The following is a 12,181-nucleotide window of genomic DNA, read 5'->3' as shown; positions in this document are numbered from 1 at the left end:
AGAGCTGAATTGCAACTTCAGCAAGGTACAAGATTCAAATTTAAGATGCTGCAGGCAAACCAACCAAGTCTTTCCTTAGGGCTGCTAGAATTTCTCGAGAATTCAGAGAAAGGGAAGAAAGGCAGAGTGCCTCCTGCTGAAAGACCCCCTGCTGCCACACCTTCAGCAGAGAACTGAGTTACCCGGTGGGAGCCCTCCCCTACACTGACCTCTGGGGAAAGGAAAAAAGGAAGCAGCAGCATTTATCTGAAAGAATATCCAAGCTTTTTTTCTTTTTCTTTTTTTTCTTTTTAAAATCCCCCAGTGAAGGAAGGACTCATCTGCAGATGACTTTCAGAAGTGAAGCTGTGCACCAGGTTACAGAAAGTTGAGTGGTACTGGGCAAGGGCTGAGTGATACTGGGCACATTAAAAGCCAATTAGGGTCAATACAGCTGGGTTCCCACATACTTACCACCTCACAGGCTTCTCTTTTTGATGAGCAAGTCCATTTACCAACCTACTCAGCAACAGTAGTCTTGTAAAGTGTACATGTAACAAGTCACAAGTTGTTCCATTTATTTGAGTAAATATCTGGTAAATAAAATCATCGGTAAACGTTACAAAATTAAATACATTTAAAAAGCTTGCCAGTATACATAAAATTCACAAACATGTATTTCTTTTGAAAAATAAAATATGTTCAGAGCACCCTTGATATAAAATGCCTGACTAACTGGTGTACCTACCAGTATGTGGTAGCTTATTGAACATTTCAGTTAGGCCATTTTCCAGGAGTGAGCAGGGATCTCTCTTCCATTCTTGTTTTTACAAGTAAGAGAGCCCAAGTTAAGAAGACTCCCCACTTCTCAGGGCAGAGCCGTAAACAAAGAGTGTAATATCGTTAGCCCACCTTAATAGGAGAGGAATCTGCATCCAATTAAGACCACATCACTAAATGCAAAACAGTGCTTGTAATCCCTTTTGGTAGCGCTGCCTTTCCTCCACTGTGAAGCAGCTTTTAAAAGGTAACGGACGTTTCTCTAGATATCACGGCAGGCCCTTATTCAGTATAGGTTAGCACAGTTCCAAGACACCATGAGGTGGAGAGGAAATGATCTGGCAAAGCATTGAAGTCAATCAAATAACTTTAAAAGTCTACAAATTAAGCCCTTAAAATTCCCAATTCTCATATGCTGCAGTCTAAACAAGGAGATATGATGAAATTCTTCACTGGGCTGCTTTAAGGGTATTTATAAAAATGGCAGCACTCATTTTAGTAATCTAAATTGATACATTCTGGTAGCAAATTTGTAATAACCACCATTTAAATAATTTACTGTAACAAATTTTTCCTTCCATCCATGTGAAACAGTATTCACAACCCACTTTATAATTTATGTACAGACAAGCACAAGGAACGTGACAACCATGAGTTAAATGTACAGCCAACTTAAAAACGTTATCCAACTAGTTGCAAGAAGTCTCCTAGCTCTGTAGATTTACAAGATCTTCTGGTTCACCACGTAGGCTTGCTGCCCCTCGTCACTAACTCTTGGATTCTTCACTTGCTTCAGTAATCCTCAAGTGAAAGTTGAGCAGCATCCAAATTGTTGATATTCTTGATAAAAAACAAACTGACACTTAAAAAAGAACCATTAAAACACACAGAAGAAACTCCTCGCGTCAAAACTGAATGAAATCAAAAAATTTGTGGAGAAAGACAATTATTTTAATAAAGGTCTTGTATTCAAAGTCCCATTTCCCTTGCCATGTCTTTTACAGAGTGCTACTACTTCAAGTTATTTATATACTCTTCTTTTGAGGGGGACTGAGTTTCCTCATTCCTCTTATCCGAGTTAGCAGCTCTTTGATAAATTCCTAGGAAAAAAGATTAGAAGATATGAGTAATTTTTATGATCCCATAATGCCATGATTTTGAACTAAAACAAAAAAAAAATAATCAAAGCAAACCATACATTTTATTTAAGTTTTTACCACTAAGCTGGAATTTCTCTGGCCTGATCTCCAGGAACCTTATATGCATGTTAGAAGCATGTTCTCATCACACAGTGGAAGTGTGAACAACTAGCTCTTCCTCTGCATGAGTGTTCAGGCTCAGTTGCTAGCCATCTTTCAGGCTTTTGCTACACAAGGCTTTCTACCAACTGTTGAATCAAGCAAAATTTATGGCTGGATACAACACAAACAGTTGAAGCAGACTTTAACAGTTTCAAGCCTGCACAGAAATCAGCACTTCTGTCAAAAGAGGTGTTTCTCTCACCACTCTCCATGCTGGCATTAGCATTTTGGTTGGTTGCATACTCAGCTGGAACAGACAGCTGATCTGGGTAAAAACTCATGTTTTTCCTCTTGCCCTGCTACTTTCCAAGCTGGCTCGGCTCTCTGGCCAGGCTCACCACTCAGCCCCACAGCAACACTCGTGCCAGTCTGAGGCAAGTCAGGAACAAGACATCAGAAGTAGCACCACTGGCTTATGCTGGGTGAAACTGGTTGTAGAGCTCAATGAATTAAACTATTCTGAAAATATAAAATTAAAAAATAAAAAATCATGGACCAAGTCTTTATTCACAGTGATATTTTATCTAGTTTCAGCAGATTTTCTTTTTTAAAATATGGGGAACAGAAACTTACAGAGTTGCATTATTACCCAAATTCCTTTTTGTATACAATTTATTATAACTGTAGATGCATCAAAAGCTAAATCACCCTCTTACTGTCATAATGGGAGAATAATGTTTACCCACAGTACTATGTATACACGTGCAAAAAGGTTCTTAGGAAATAACTTAGCTATAAACATAGAATGTAATTATGAATTTAGTCAGCCAGATTGATGTGAAAGGCCAGGTTGGATGGGGTTGCCAGGTGAGCAGCCTGGTCTAGTGGAAGGTGTCCCTGCCCATGGCAGGGGGGTTGGATGTAGATGATCTTTAAAGTCCCTTCAAACCCAAACCATTCTATGATTCTATGGAAGGACAAAAAGTTGACTTCCTCGCTAAATGCTTGAGGCTAAGAAATCCAGTGAACAAGGTCACCACCTAAACAACAACACAGAACCTTTCAAAAAAAGTCACATTGAAACATACACTATCCAGGTGCTACATTGTACATAAGAAAAGTCTCTAACTGGGTATTTTAACTTGAAAAAGAAGTCAGGTTTTCCTGGTGAGACCACAATCCTGGCAGGTATCACCCCAACAGAACAATTTCCTTTCCTGACACTGTATGCATGTCTATACTGTAGTGCATGTACTGTTGCACCACGGCTATCGCACTAACACTAGCTGTGGCTTCAACTAACAGCAGCAAAGGCAGAGCAGCAGACATACAGTGTGGGCTACAAACACTCACCAAGAACCTTTCATATTCTAGCCTCCACTCCTGAACTAACTAGATCAAGGCCAATACAGGAATACATCTATGCATATCAGTATACTTCCCATCTGGATACTCAGCCTAAAGAGATGATCAAAAAAGATGATTTAAGACCACAAATCCTCCCCCTCCATCCTCTAGAAGCTGCCTTTTTCCACTGCACAGTGGTACAGGCCACTGCAACAATATCCACTCTGTACTTGTCAGAGTACAGCACTTATCCATTCAGAGGTCAGAAAAAGGAGGGAGACTGGTTTACTCTAGAAGTTCACAGCTTTCAATGCACTGTGCGTTGGTTATATGTTATCCTTTCATCATTGTAAAGACCTACTAGATAATGCAAAACTAATGCGGCATGGTGCTGCTTGAAACATAAATACACTTCAGGATTTTTTACTATCAAACTTAAATGGAGCCTGGCAGTGAAGTCATTATAGAAATAAACTCTCTGAAGTGATCTTAAAGGATTTTTTTACTTGGGATTAATGCCACAAATATTGCCTTTTATCAGCTTTTCCCATAAAAAGCTATAGTCCCACGCCAAAACATCAGATTAAGATAACTTTGGGAAGGAACAGGCTGAAGTTCAGTTCTTCCCTTTGGAAGACTTCATTAGTCACCTGTTAAAGCCACAAATACTCTATATCACCTTCACTCACCATCAAGGCAACAACGAGACACTGCAACTGGAAATTGTCCAACTGCTTCACAGTTGAAAGCAAGAGCATTAAAGGAAGGGTCATCTGCAGAGTGGACAGGGAAATCTATGGTATCTGACTGTACCCATTTGGGATATCTCTGTTTGAGGGGCACCTCTGCTACTTCTCTGTCCATTTCCTCCCACAACTCAGAAGAGTTTGGAGCAAGTTTCCCTTGGATATGAAACGCAGCCAGGGGTCAATTTCTTTTCAATATGACATTACAGCAAAGGGGGAGACTTTCTCCCCTTTATACTCTGAAGTGGTACCGCAAGCACCTTCTTCTGCAAAACAAGATATTTGCTTGAAGTTTTCAAAGAAGTTTCACACCAACTAGAAACTTCTCAGTGCTGCCAAAATAAATCAAACTGTAGGGGCAATGTCCTAAGCAGATCTGAGGTAACTGAGGCTATTCTTATGGAAGAGAAGGCAGCTGTATTCACTTGGAAGTACATACAATATTTGAAAACACGTTACCCCTCAGGAATTATTTTTCTTGAAATAAGCATCAGCAGTACTGAACATTAAAACCCAACAACAGCATTTTGTGTGTGGCAAGCATTTTACATAATGCAGTAGGGCTGTTGTGTACATCCCACGGTGTGCAGACAACAGCATTGGTTCAGTACATTTCTGATTTAAGTACCATTTTACATCTGACACTTGCATGGAGCCGGCTGTCATTATCACAGTTGTGCTCTGGTGCTTGTGCCTTTCTTATTTTGCAATCCCCATCAAAGAAAGGCAGCATCCTAGAAAAGATGCACATTTTCCCTCTTGGAGGCAGGAAAGGAGACTTCACAGCATTTCAAGAAGCCTTCAGTGTATAACTAACCAGCCCAGCTTTATGACGGTAAAACCCATTTGTTTTCTTTAAACATCACTCAAAAATTGCAGTTTTATTCCTTGTGGACACTTGAGTCAAGGCTTAATAGCCACATTTATCTCAACCACATACACAAAAATAATTTTACACAGAGCACTGTACTGAAATCCCCTTTAAAAGACATGCTGAAGTTTAGCATCGTGCCTTTGAACGCTGATCATGTACCAATCTATGTTAAAAGTAATTCTGTAACGCAGGTTGAGTTATCTACTTACATAATATTTAATTCAGAGCTGGAAAACATTTACCAATAATTCAGCTAAAGATTCAAGAACTTGTGATTTATTCCTTGGAGGGCTAAGGTCAGAAATGCACAGGCCACATCTGCTTTTAATAGAAGAAAATTCTGATACCAGCACTTTGAGCCTTGGTAAATGGGAAAAAAAAATAATTATGTATGCATATATATATATACACATACACACACACACATAGATACATAAACTCAGTTTGAATTCTTTTTACAGGTTTTCTGCAAGGATACCACCTTTAAATACAGTTTTGTTACAGGTATTAAGAGTCCTGTTAATTTATAATACAAAATCGTTGCTTCTAGAAGAGGTCTTTCTAATTTTAAAGGCAAATTTAAATGAGAGAGAGACTAAATCTATAGTTCATTTGAACTCATCTATATTCAGCCTTAGGCCTTTGTCTTCCACCTTCTCTAACACTCTCCTTTAAATCAAAGGTATTCAGTTCAGAAAAAGCATTCATCTAAAGCAGATTAAAACAATAAAGACTACAAACAAAGGTGAAATGATAATTCAGGAAAGGGGAGGAAATCACTTCACCTTTCTGCTTTGGAGGTGTGATTCATTGTTTTACCGAGGTCATTTGACAGACAATGAATTCCAGGCTTGCTATTCAAGTCTTCCCATTAATTCTGTAGGCTAATTAAGACTCTGCCTCTCCAGATTTCTCTTCCACAAGCAGTACACATGTAGGACTAGTTCTTAAACAAAAATTTAGGGTTTCTAGTCCACCTGCTTCACTAGAGCATGAAATGAATCCTAAACCAGCTTTCCTCCACAGCTTTAATTCCTTACAGCCAAGTCAAAAAAAAAAAAATATCAATTTTTCCTTGACTATTTGCCCAAGGCTTTTTCCTAGAGAGAGCCCAATTGGCTGGATGTAAAAAGTCAGCCTGGAGAGCAATGCCCCACAGCTACTTGGGGACAAAACTAAACAGTAGCTAAAAAATGCCATCTGAATAGGAAGAAAGAAAAGGAAGAAGAAGAGGGAACTCTACTACTAAACACCTTCCACCTTCCACACAGGCTCAAACCTGAAGCCAGTGATACGGGAAGAATGGAATGGAGGAGGCACACGTGCTTTGGGAGCACAAGGCCAGGAGCTGCCTTCCAATAGAAGAATTGGTGCAGCATCTCTGTAGCCTCACAGAACAATGCCATCCGCACAGCCTCTCCAGTGAGATCACAGGACCATCGGTGCCCACAGGCAGCAATTTAGCTTCTCCATGAGCCCTGTATGAGCCACTGGCTACATATCACAAAGCTTAGCTATGGTAAAAACACACAGTCCAGTTATTCTCTAGTTCATCAGCATGTAAACAAGCACAACTTATTCTTGTCACCATTTGCTTCTCCATTCTTATAACATTGCTATGGATATTTGTAAGTTGTATTCATGAGTACTTGCAGAAATGAAAACATGCAAGCTTAATTCCTTCCAACGCTGTAGTACAATGTAGGGCAGATCTCAGCAGGTATGTAAACAGTTTTAGTTCACTGAATTCAGAGTGGTCAAATGGATGAACAAGAAAACACATCCTTCTAGAAATGCCTCTGTCTGCACTGCTTTTAAATATGCATGTTTCTTAACTTTTTCCTCTACAAATTGTCCTATTTGATTTCAAGCAATATGGACACAGAATACAGTTACTGTGGCTTAATAATTTACCACCCATCAGCTGACCTGCAATAAATGTGTATGAGCTCCTAGGCTCACCCAGATGTTAGGTGGTACACTGCACTGAAGCTTTAGGACACATATTTAGTTACTATTGCTTCGAATGTGTATCCTATGTATTGTTGGCTTGCAATTATATTAAAAAACCAAGTGGTAACATTAACTTGAAATAATTCATAACACAGTAGGACAAAACCCATATGATCCTTCAAAAGCTGACCATTTCAGGAGGGTTGAGCTTTCTATTCATGTCTGTGTACTAAATACGTACATTGCCTGAAGACATACCCAAAATATTTTTTAGTTTTAAGAACCACAGTGCCTGGTCCACTCTAAAAAGCTGCATCACAAGCCTGTCATCTGCTCCAGCTAGGAATTAAACTGGGGGAAACATATAGTTAAGCAAACACATCTCTGCCTTTCTCAAAATTAAGTGTTAAAGCTGCTAAAATAGTCCAGCTACTGAAGTAACTGAGTAGTCAGTGACTTAAATCTCTGCCCAAATTTTCCAGAGAATATGCACAACACTTTAACATAGTTTTCTTGGAAATCATATTGAAAATCATTACTAAATAAAAGTTCCCAGCAAAACAACTTTCTTTTATCATGCAACTTCATATCCTTTTTCTTCCATTTTGCACTGGGTGAAGAACTATGCAAACAAGATGGTCTGGATAGATTTAATCCTGCCTGAGCGGGACAGATCTCCAGCCCATTTGCCTGAAGCTTTCTTTATTTCTATGAGAAAAGAAAAAAGCAAAGAAAACCCAAATCTAATTTATTTGGTTCTCTTCAAAGATGCAGACACTGTGTAGCTCAACTGCATCTTTCAGAATCAGTAAACAAAAATTGCCCACCCACTGGATTTTTCTCCCATAGTAGTTTAAGACTCTCCTTGTCATTTCTCCTGTCATCACTTTGGTAGTCCCACCAGTGGAAGCTCTAATTCACATCAGCCACAAATATGCCAGATTTTCTCCAAAGCCCAGTCTAAATGGGTGGCCTCACTGCTACCAATAGCACAGAGATAGAATAATACAGATTTAGCCACCTCCTTCAAAATATGTGTCTTGACAAAACCTCATTGATTTCATGCCAACAGCAGTCTTCCTGTTCTAAGTAAGTCTATTGTCAAGTATCAAAACACTATCATCGAGATTACAGTTTCTATTTAAATTTCTTTGTTACATTCACTGCAAACAAGACTCAAAATTTCCCGTGACCTACATTAGGACTCTCTACTGTGTAGACTAGGGGTCCTCAAACTTTTTAACCAGGGGGCCGGCGCGTGGATGAAGTGGCAGGAGGTCATCTGCAGCTGCTTGGTTTCCCCCCCCAACGAGGGGGGGGCGAGGGGGTCTGTAAATACCGGGGGCCGGATTGAGGACCCTGGGGGGCCGTATCCGGCCAGCAGGCCGTAGTTTGAGGACCTCTGGTGTAAACAGAACAGAGACAGCAACTTGACAAAAGTCTGACTGGGATTTTCCCCAGCCAACACATGGCACTAAGTGAAGCACTGGCTGCTCTGGCACGTCGGTGATGCAGGAGGATGATCCTGCTCCTTTCTAATCACAAAAGTTCAGATCCAAGATTTGGTTACAGCACTGATTTTGCCGATAGTATACCCTTTAACTTTATGCAGTCCTAAAAATGAATTACTGTTCTCACACCTCAAGCCTTGTCTTATGTCACGACTACCTGACACATACTGCTTTTGGACTAGGTATGATAGTAACAGAAGAGAGAATGGGAAGCAAAGAAGGTGTGAGCCATCTGAAGAATATTTCTAACACTGTTTAATTTTGCACAGTGGGAAGACCATCATCATGTGTCATAGCACTGTCCTCATTCGAGATCCCAAAGCCTTGAGTCAGGCAGCTACTCAACTTCTCTTCAACAAGTGTGACTTAACTACACAGAGCAGGGAGGTTGTGGCTCAAGTAAAAGAATGTAAAGTATAGATGCAAGTCACATATTGCAGTGATTAACACCTATAAAAACATGCATTTTACAGTTTTCTAATTAGAAAATATATCTTCTGGCCACTCTTTTTTTAAAAAAATTACATTTGTAGGAACAGCTAAGTTAACAAATTGTGCCCAGAAATTATTTTTAGTTTCTGGCATATTTTACAAACTAACTTTTAATGACTGAATGACACAGTTACATTGCATATGAATCTTGATTAGCAAATCAACATTTTAATTTAAGGATCATTAACATAAATTTAAATAGCACCTGAGAATCATACTGTGTGCACCTTCCTAGTTAACCTTTAGTTGCCTTGTTTGGGTAAACTACATGACTCTTCACAACAAGGTTCCCACGTTACACATTTCCGTACAAATTAGAACAACAACCAGTAACTGCTACTGTAGAAAAGCTTTTAAAATTTTAGAGCACATTCCACAGTCTAGCTATATTTCTTTTAGAAGAAAGGTTTCAATTCATAGCAGTTCCTCTTAAGTTACTGTCAGCTACTATCTTTGGTCAATTTATTAAAAAAAGCTGAGAATTCCTTCCACATTTCAAGTGACCTGGATAACTCTGCTTCTTCTGGTACATGCAAAAATCTCTCAGTCTTTCCTTAACCTTTAGTCTAAGTGGAAGACACTAAGCAAAACTGACTTGAGATATAGTTTTGGGTTAGTTGGTCTGTTGTTGTGGTTTTTTTAAACAGATGGCACAAAGTTTCAAGTTATTAAGCTTTCTGCCTGTACTATTTTTTCCTTATATTCTGAATAGTGGAGACATATTACATAATTTTTTCCCCAGTTAGGGATTACTGCCTTTTTCAAACCGTATAACTCTTGATGCTAAAATCCCTAGCGCACTTACTGAGTGTATTTGATTGCTCAGGAGAAATTCCATCAGCTCACATCCATTCTGCACAAATCTCCTAGAAATCCTTTCACAAACCTATCACCTCAACAGTTTCGCATGGTCTGCAAATATGAAAGGATTGCAGATTTTCAGGACAAGATGTGCTTCATATAGCAAATTTAAGCCAACTTAAAGGCTCCTCTTAGTCCAGAGGGTAAAAATCACTATTTTTAAGCAGCCTAAGCTAGCAGTCATGCAGTAGTACTGGGCTTATTATACTACAGATGAAGAAAAGTTAATGCTGTCAAAAGAGTCCTGGGAAATTACTCCCATTTTGGCAACCATCCTCACAGAAGAGTGGATGAAGTACTACTCCTCTCAACATGGCTATCTCCAAAGATTGTCAAGGAAGATGGATATTCTCCCAGGTAAAGGAGCTGCCTCTATCTCATCAGCAGAGGACTGAAGAGACAAGTCACAAGTTCAGTATTAAGATGTCACCTTGATCCAAATGCCTTGAGAACAGTTAAGTAGACTTAACTGTTCAGGATGTTGTTTCCTGCAAACTGCCATGCCAATTTAATTTATCAGCACAGCACAAATATTTCCAGCAGTTCTATCACCAAGCTTTCCAGTGGAAAGCTCACTAATGTCTGTCACATACCCTTATCAGAGGTCTGAAATTTGTCCTTGGATCAAGTGTCAAGCTTCAGAGCTAAGAAAAATAATTCATAGAACATGTTCAATGAAGAAAGAAGAAGGGTAATTACTCGATTCTCTGTCTTCTACAGGCTAGGGAGCTGGGCAGAGAGGAACCTAATGAAGTTCAACAAAGGCAAGTGTAGGGTCCTGCAGCTGGGGAGGAACAGCCCCCTGCACCAGTACAGGCTGGGGGTTGACTTGCTGGGAGACAGCTCCACTGAGAAAGACCTGGGAGCCCTGGTGGACAGCAAGTTGCCCATGAGCCAGCACTGTGCCCTCGTGGCCAAGAAGACCAATGGGATCCTGGGGGCCGTTAGGAAGTGCATGGCTGGCAGGTTGAGGGAGGTGATTCTCCCAATCTACTCTGACCTACTGAGGCTGCATCTGCAGTACTGCATCCAGTTCTGGGCTCCCCAGTTCAAGACAGACAGGGAACTACTGGAGAAGATCCAGCAGAGGGCTACAAAGATGATGAGTGGACTGGAGCATCTCCCTTATAACAAAAGGCTGAGACAACTGGGTCTGTTTAGCCTAGAGAACAGAAGACTGAGAGGGGATATTGTCAATGTCTACAAATATCTCTATGGCAAGCATCAAGAGGATGGAGCCAGCCTCTTTTCAGTGGTGCCCTGCGACAGGACGAGGGGCAACAGACACAAACTGCAACACAGGCAGTTCCATCTGAATCTGAGGAAAAGCTTCGTTTACTTTGAGGGTGACAGAGCAGTGAAACAGGCTGCCCAGAGAGTCTGTGGAGTCTCCTTCTCCAGAGACATTATAAACCCACCTGGACGTGATCCTGTGCAACCTGCTCTAGATGAACCTGCTTAAGCAGGGGGTTGGACTAGATGATCTCCAAAGGTGCCTTCCAACCCTGACCTATTCTCCGATTCCTTATCTGCCTTCAGATAACCCAGAAATAAGAGGTCAGCACATGAGTGGCTGCTAAGCTCTTGGCAACCCTTTCCTCCCACCCACTCATGACCTCCAGTTTCTCTCCCTAGCCTGCGACAAGAATCATGTCAGGCTCCAAATGCCATATCAGTCTTCACACCTATCTTACGAAGAACAAATAAAGTTCAATAGCATCTGTGAGAAAAGGCTGGAGGAGGCTGACAGGGGTCATCTGTAGTGTAACATTACCACAGTAAGACGTCTGAAGATTGATATTTGTATTTTCTTAAATCTAGCATCTCCATAATGTGATATGTGTGTTATCTGCCTTAAAGAAACCAAGGTACAACACAGTCCAAACCATACAAGTGTTACCAAGAAAGTCTTTCTGCGTCAATTCCCTGCACTGTCAGAAACTTAGTAGCAGCAAATGTAATAGCAATTCTAGAGAATTTTACCAATCTAACACCGGAATCAATAAAAATGGAAAAGCCCTGAAGAAAGTATCTGATGGACAGGGAAGTGTCTATTTAACTGTACCACCCACTCTATTATAAACACAGCATAGCAGCCACCAAGAAACTGACCCACAACCTAGACTTTTTTTTCCAGTGAGTCCAAGTTCATTACAACATTTACTCTCCCTAGTAAGCACACATTACTGTATGAGAAGTAGGCTATACTGGCACTGGACAAGTTAATGGATGTTCAAGTTAGAAGTTGAGTACTCTTAACTGAATCCTGCTAGTTCAGATTATGCCATGATTGTATTTAAATCCATTCACAAAAAACAATTACCTGAGCATATCTATAATATGCGTATCTACATAACAGTTCCCATAATAAACAATTTTACTGTCAGAGATAAAATT

At 40.2% G+C, this 12,181-nt stretch overlaps 1 protein-coding gene across 1 annotated transcript in view; it reads right to left on the bottom strand.

The window, feature by feature from the left end:
• Nucleotides 1–548: 548 nt before the first annotated feature.
• PPP1R14C (protein phosphatase 1 regulatory inhibitor subunit 14C) overlaps nucleotides 549–12,181 on the bottom strand; it is a 56,504-nt gene continuing 44,871 nt past the window's right edge. The window contains exon 4 of the mRNA XM_056344727.1: nucleotides 549–1,859. Coding sequence (XP_056200702.1) covers nucleotides 1,785–1,859 — 75 coding nt within the window. The 3' untranslated portion in view covers nucleotides 549–1,784. The remainder of the gene's footprint in view (nucleotides 1,860–12,181) is intronic.

The sequence above is a fragment of the Falco biarmicus genome, chromosome 6, assembly GCF_023638135.1.
Source record: "Falco biarmicus isolate bFalBia1 chromosome 6, bFalBia1.pri, whole genome shotgun sequence".
NCBI lineage: Eukaryota > Metazoa > Chordata > Aves > Falconiformes > Falconidae > Falco > Falco biarmicus.
This window is presented reverse-complemented; position numbering and strand designations above follow the sequence as displayed.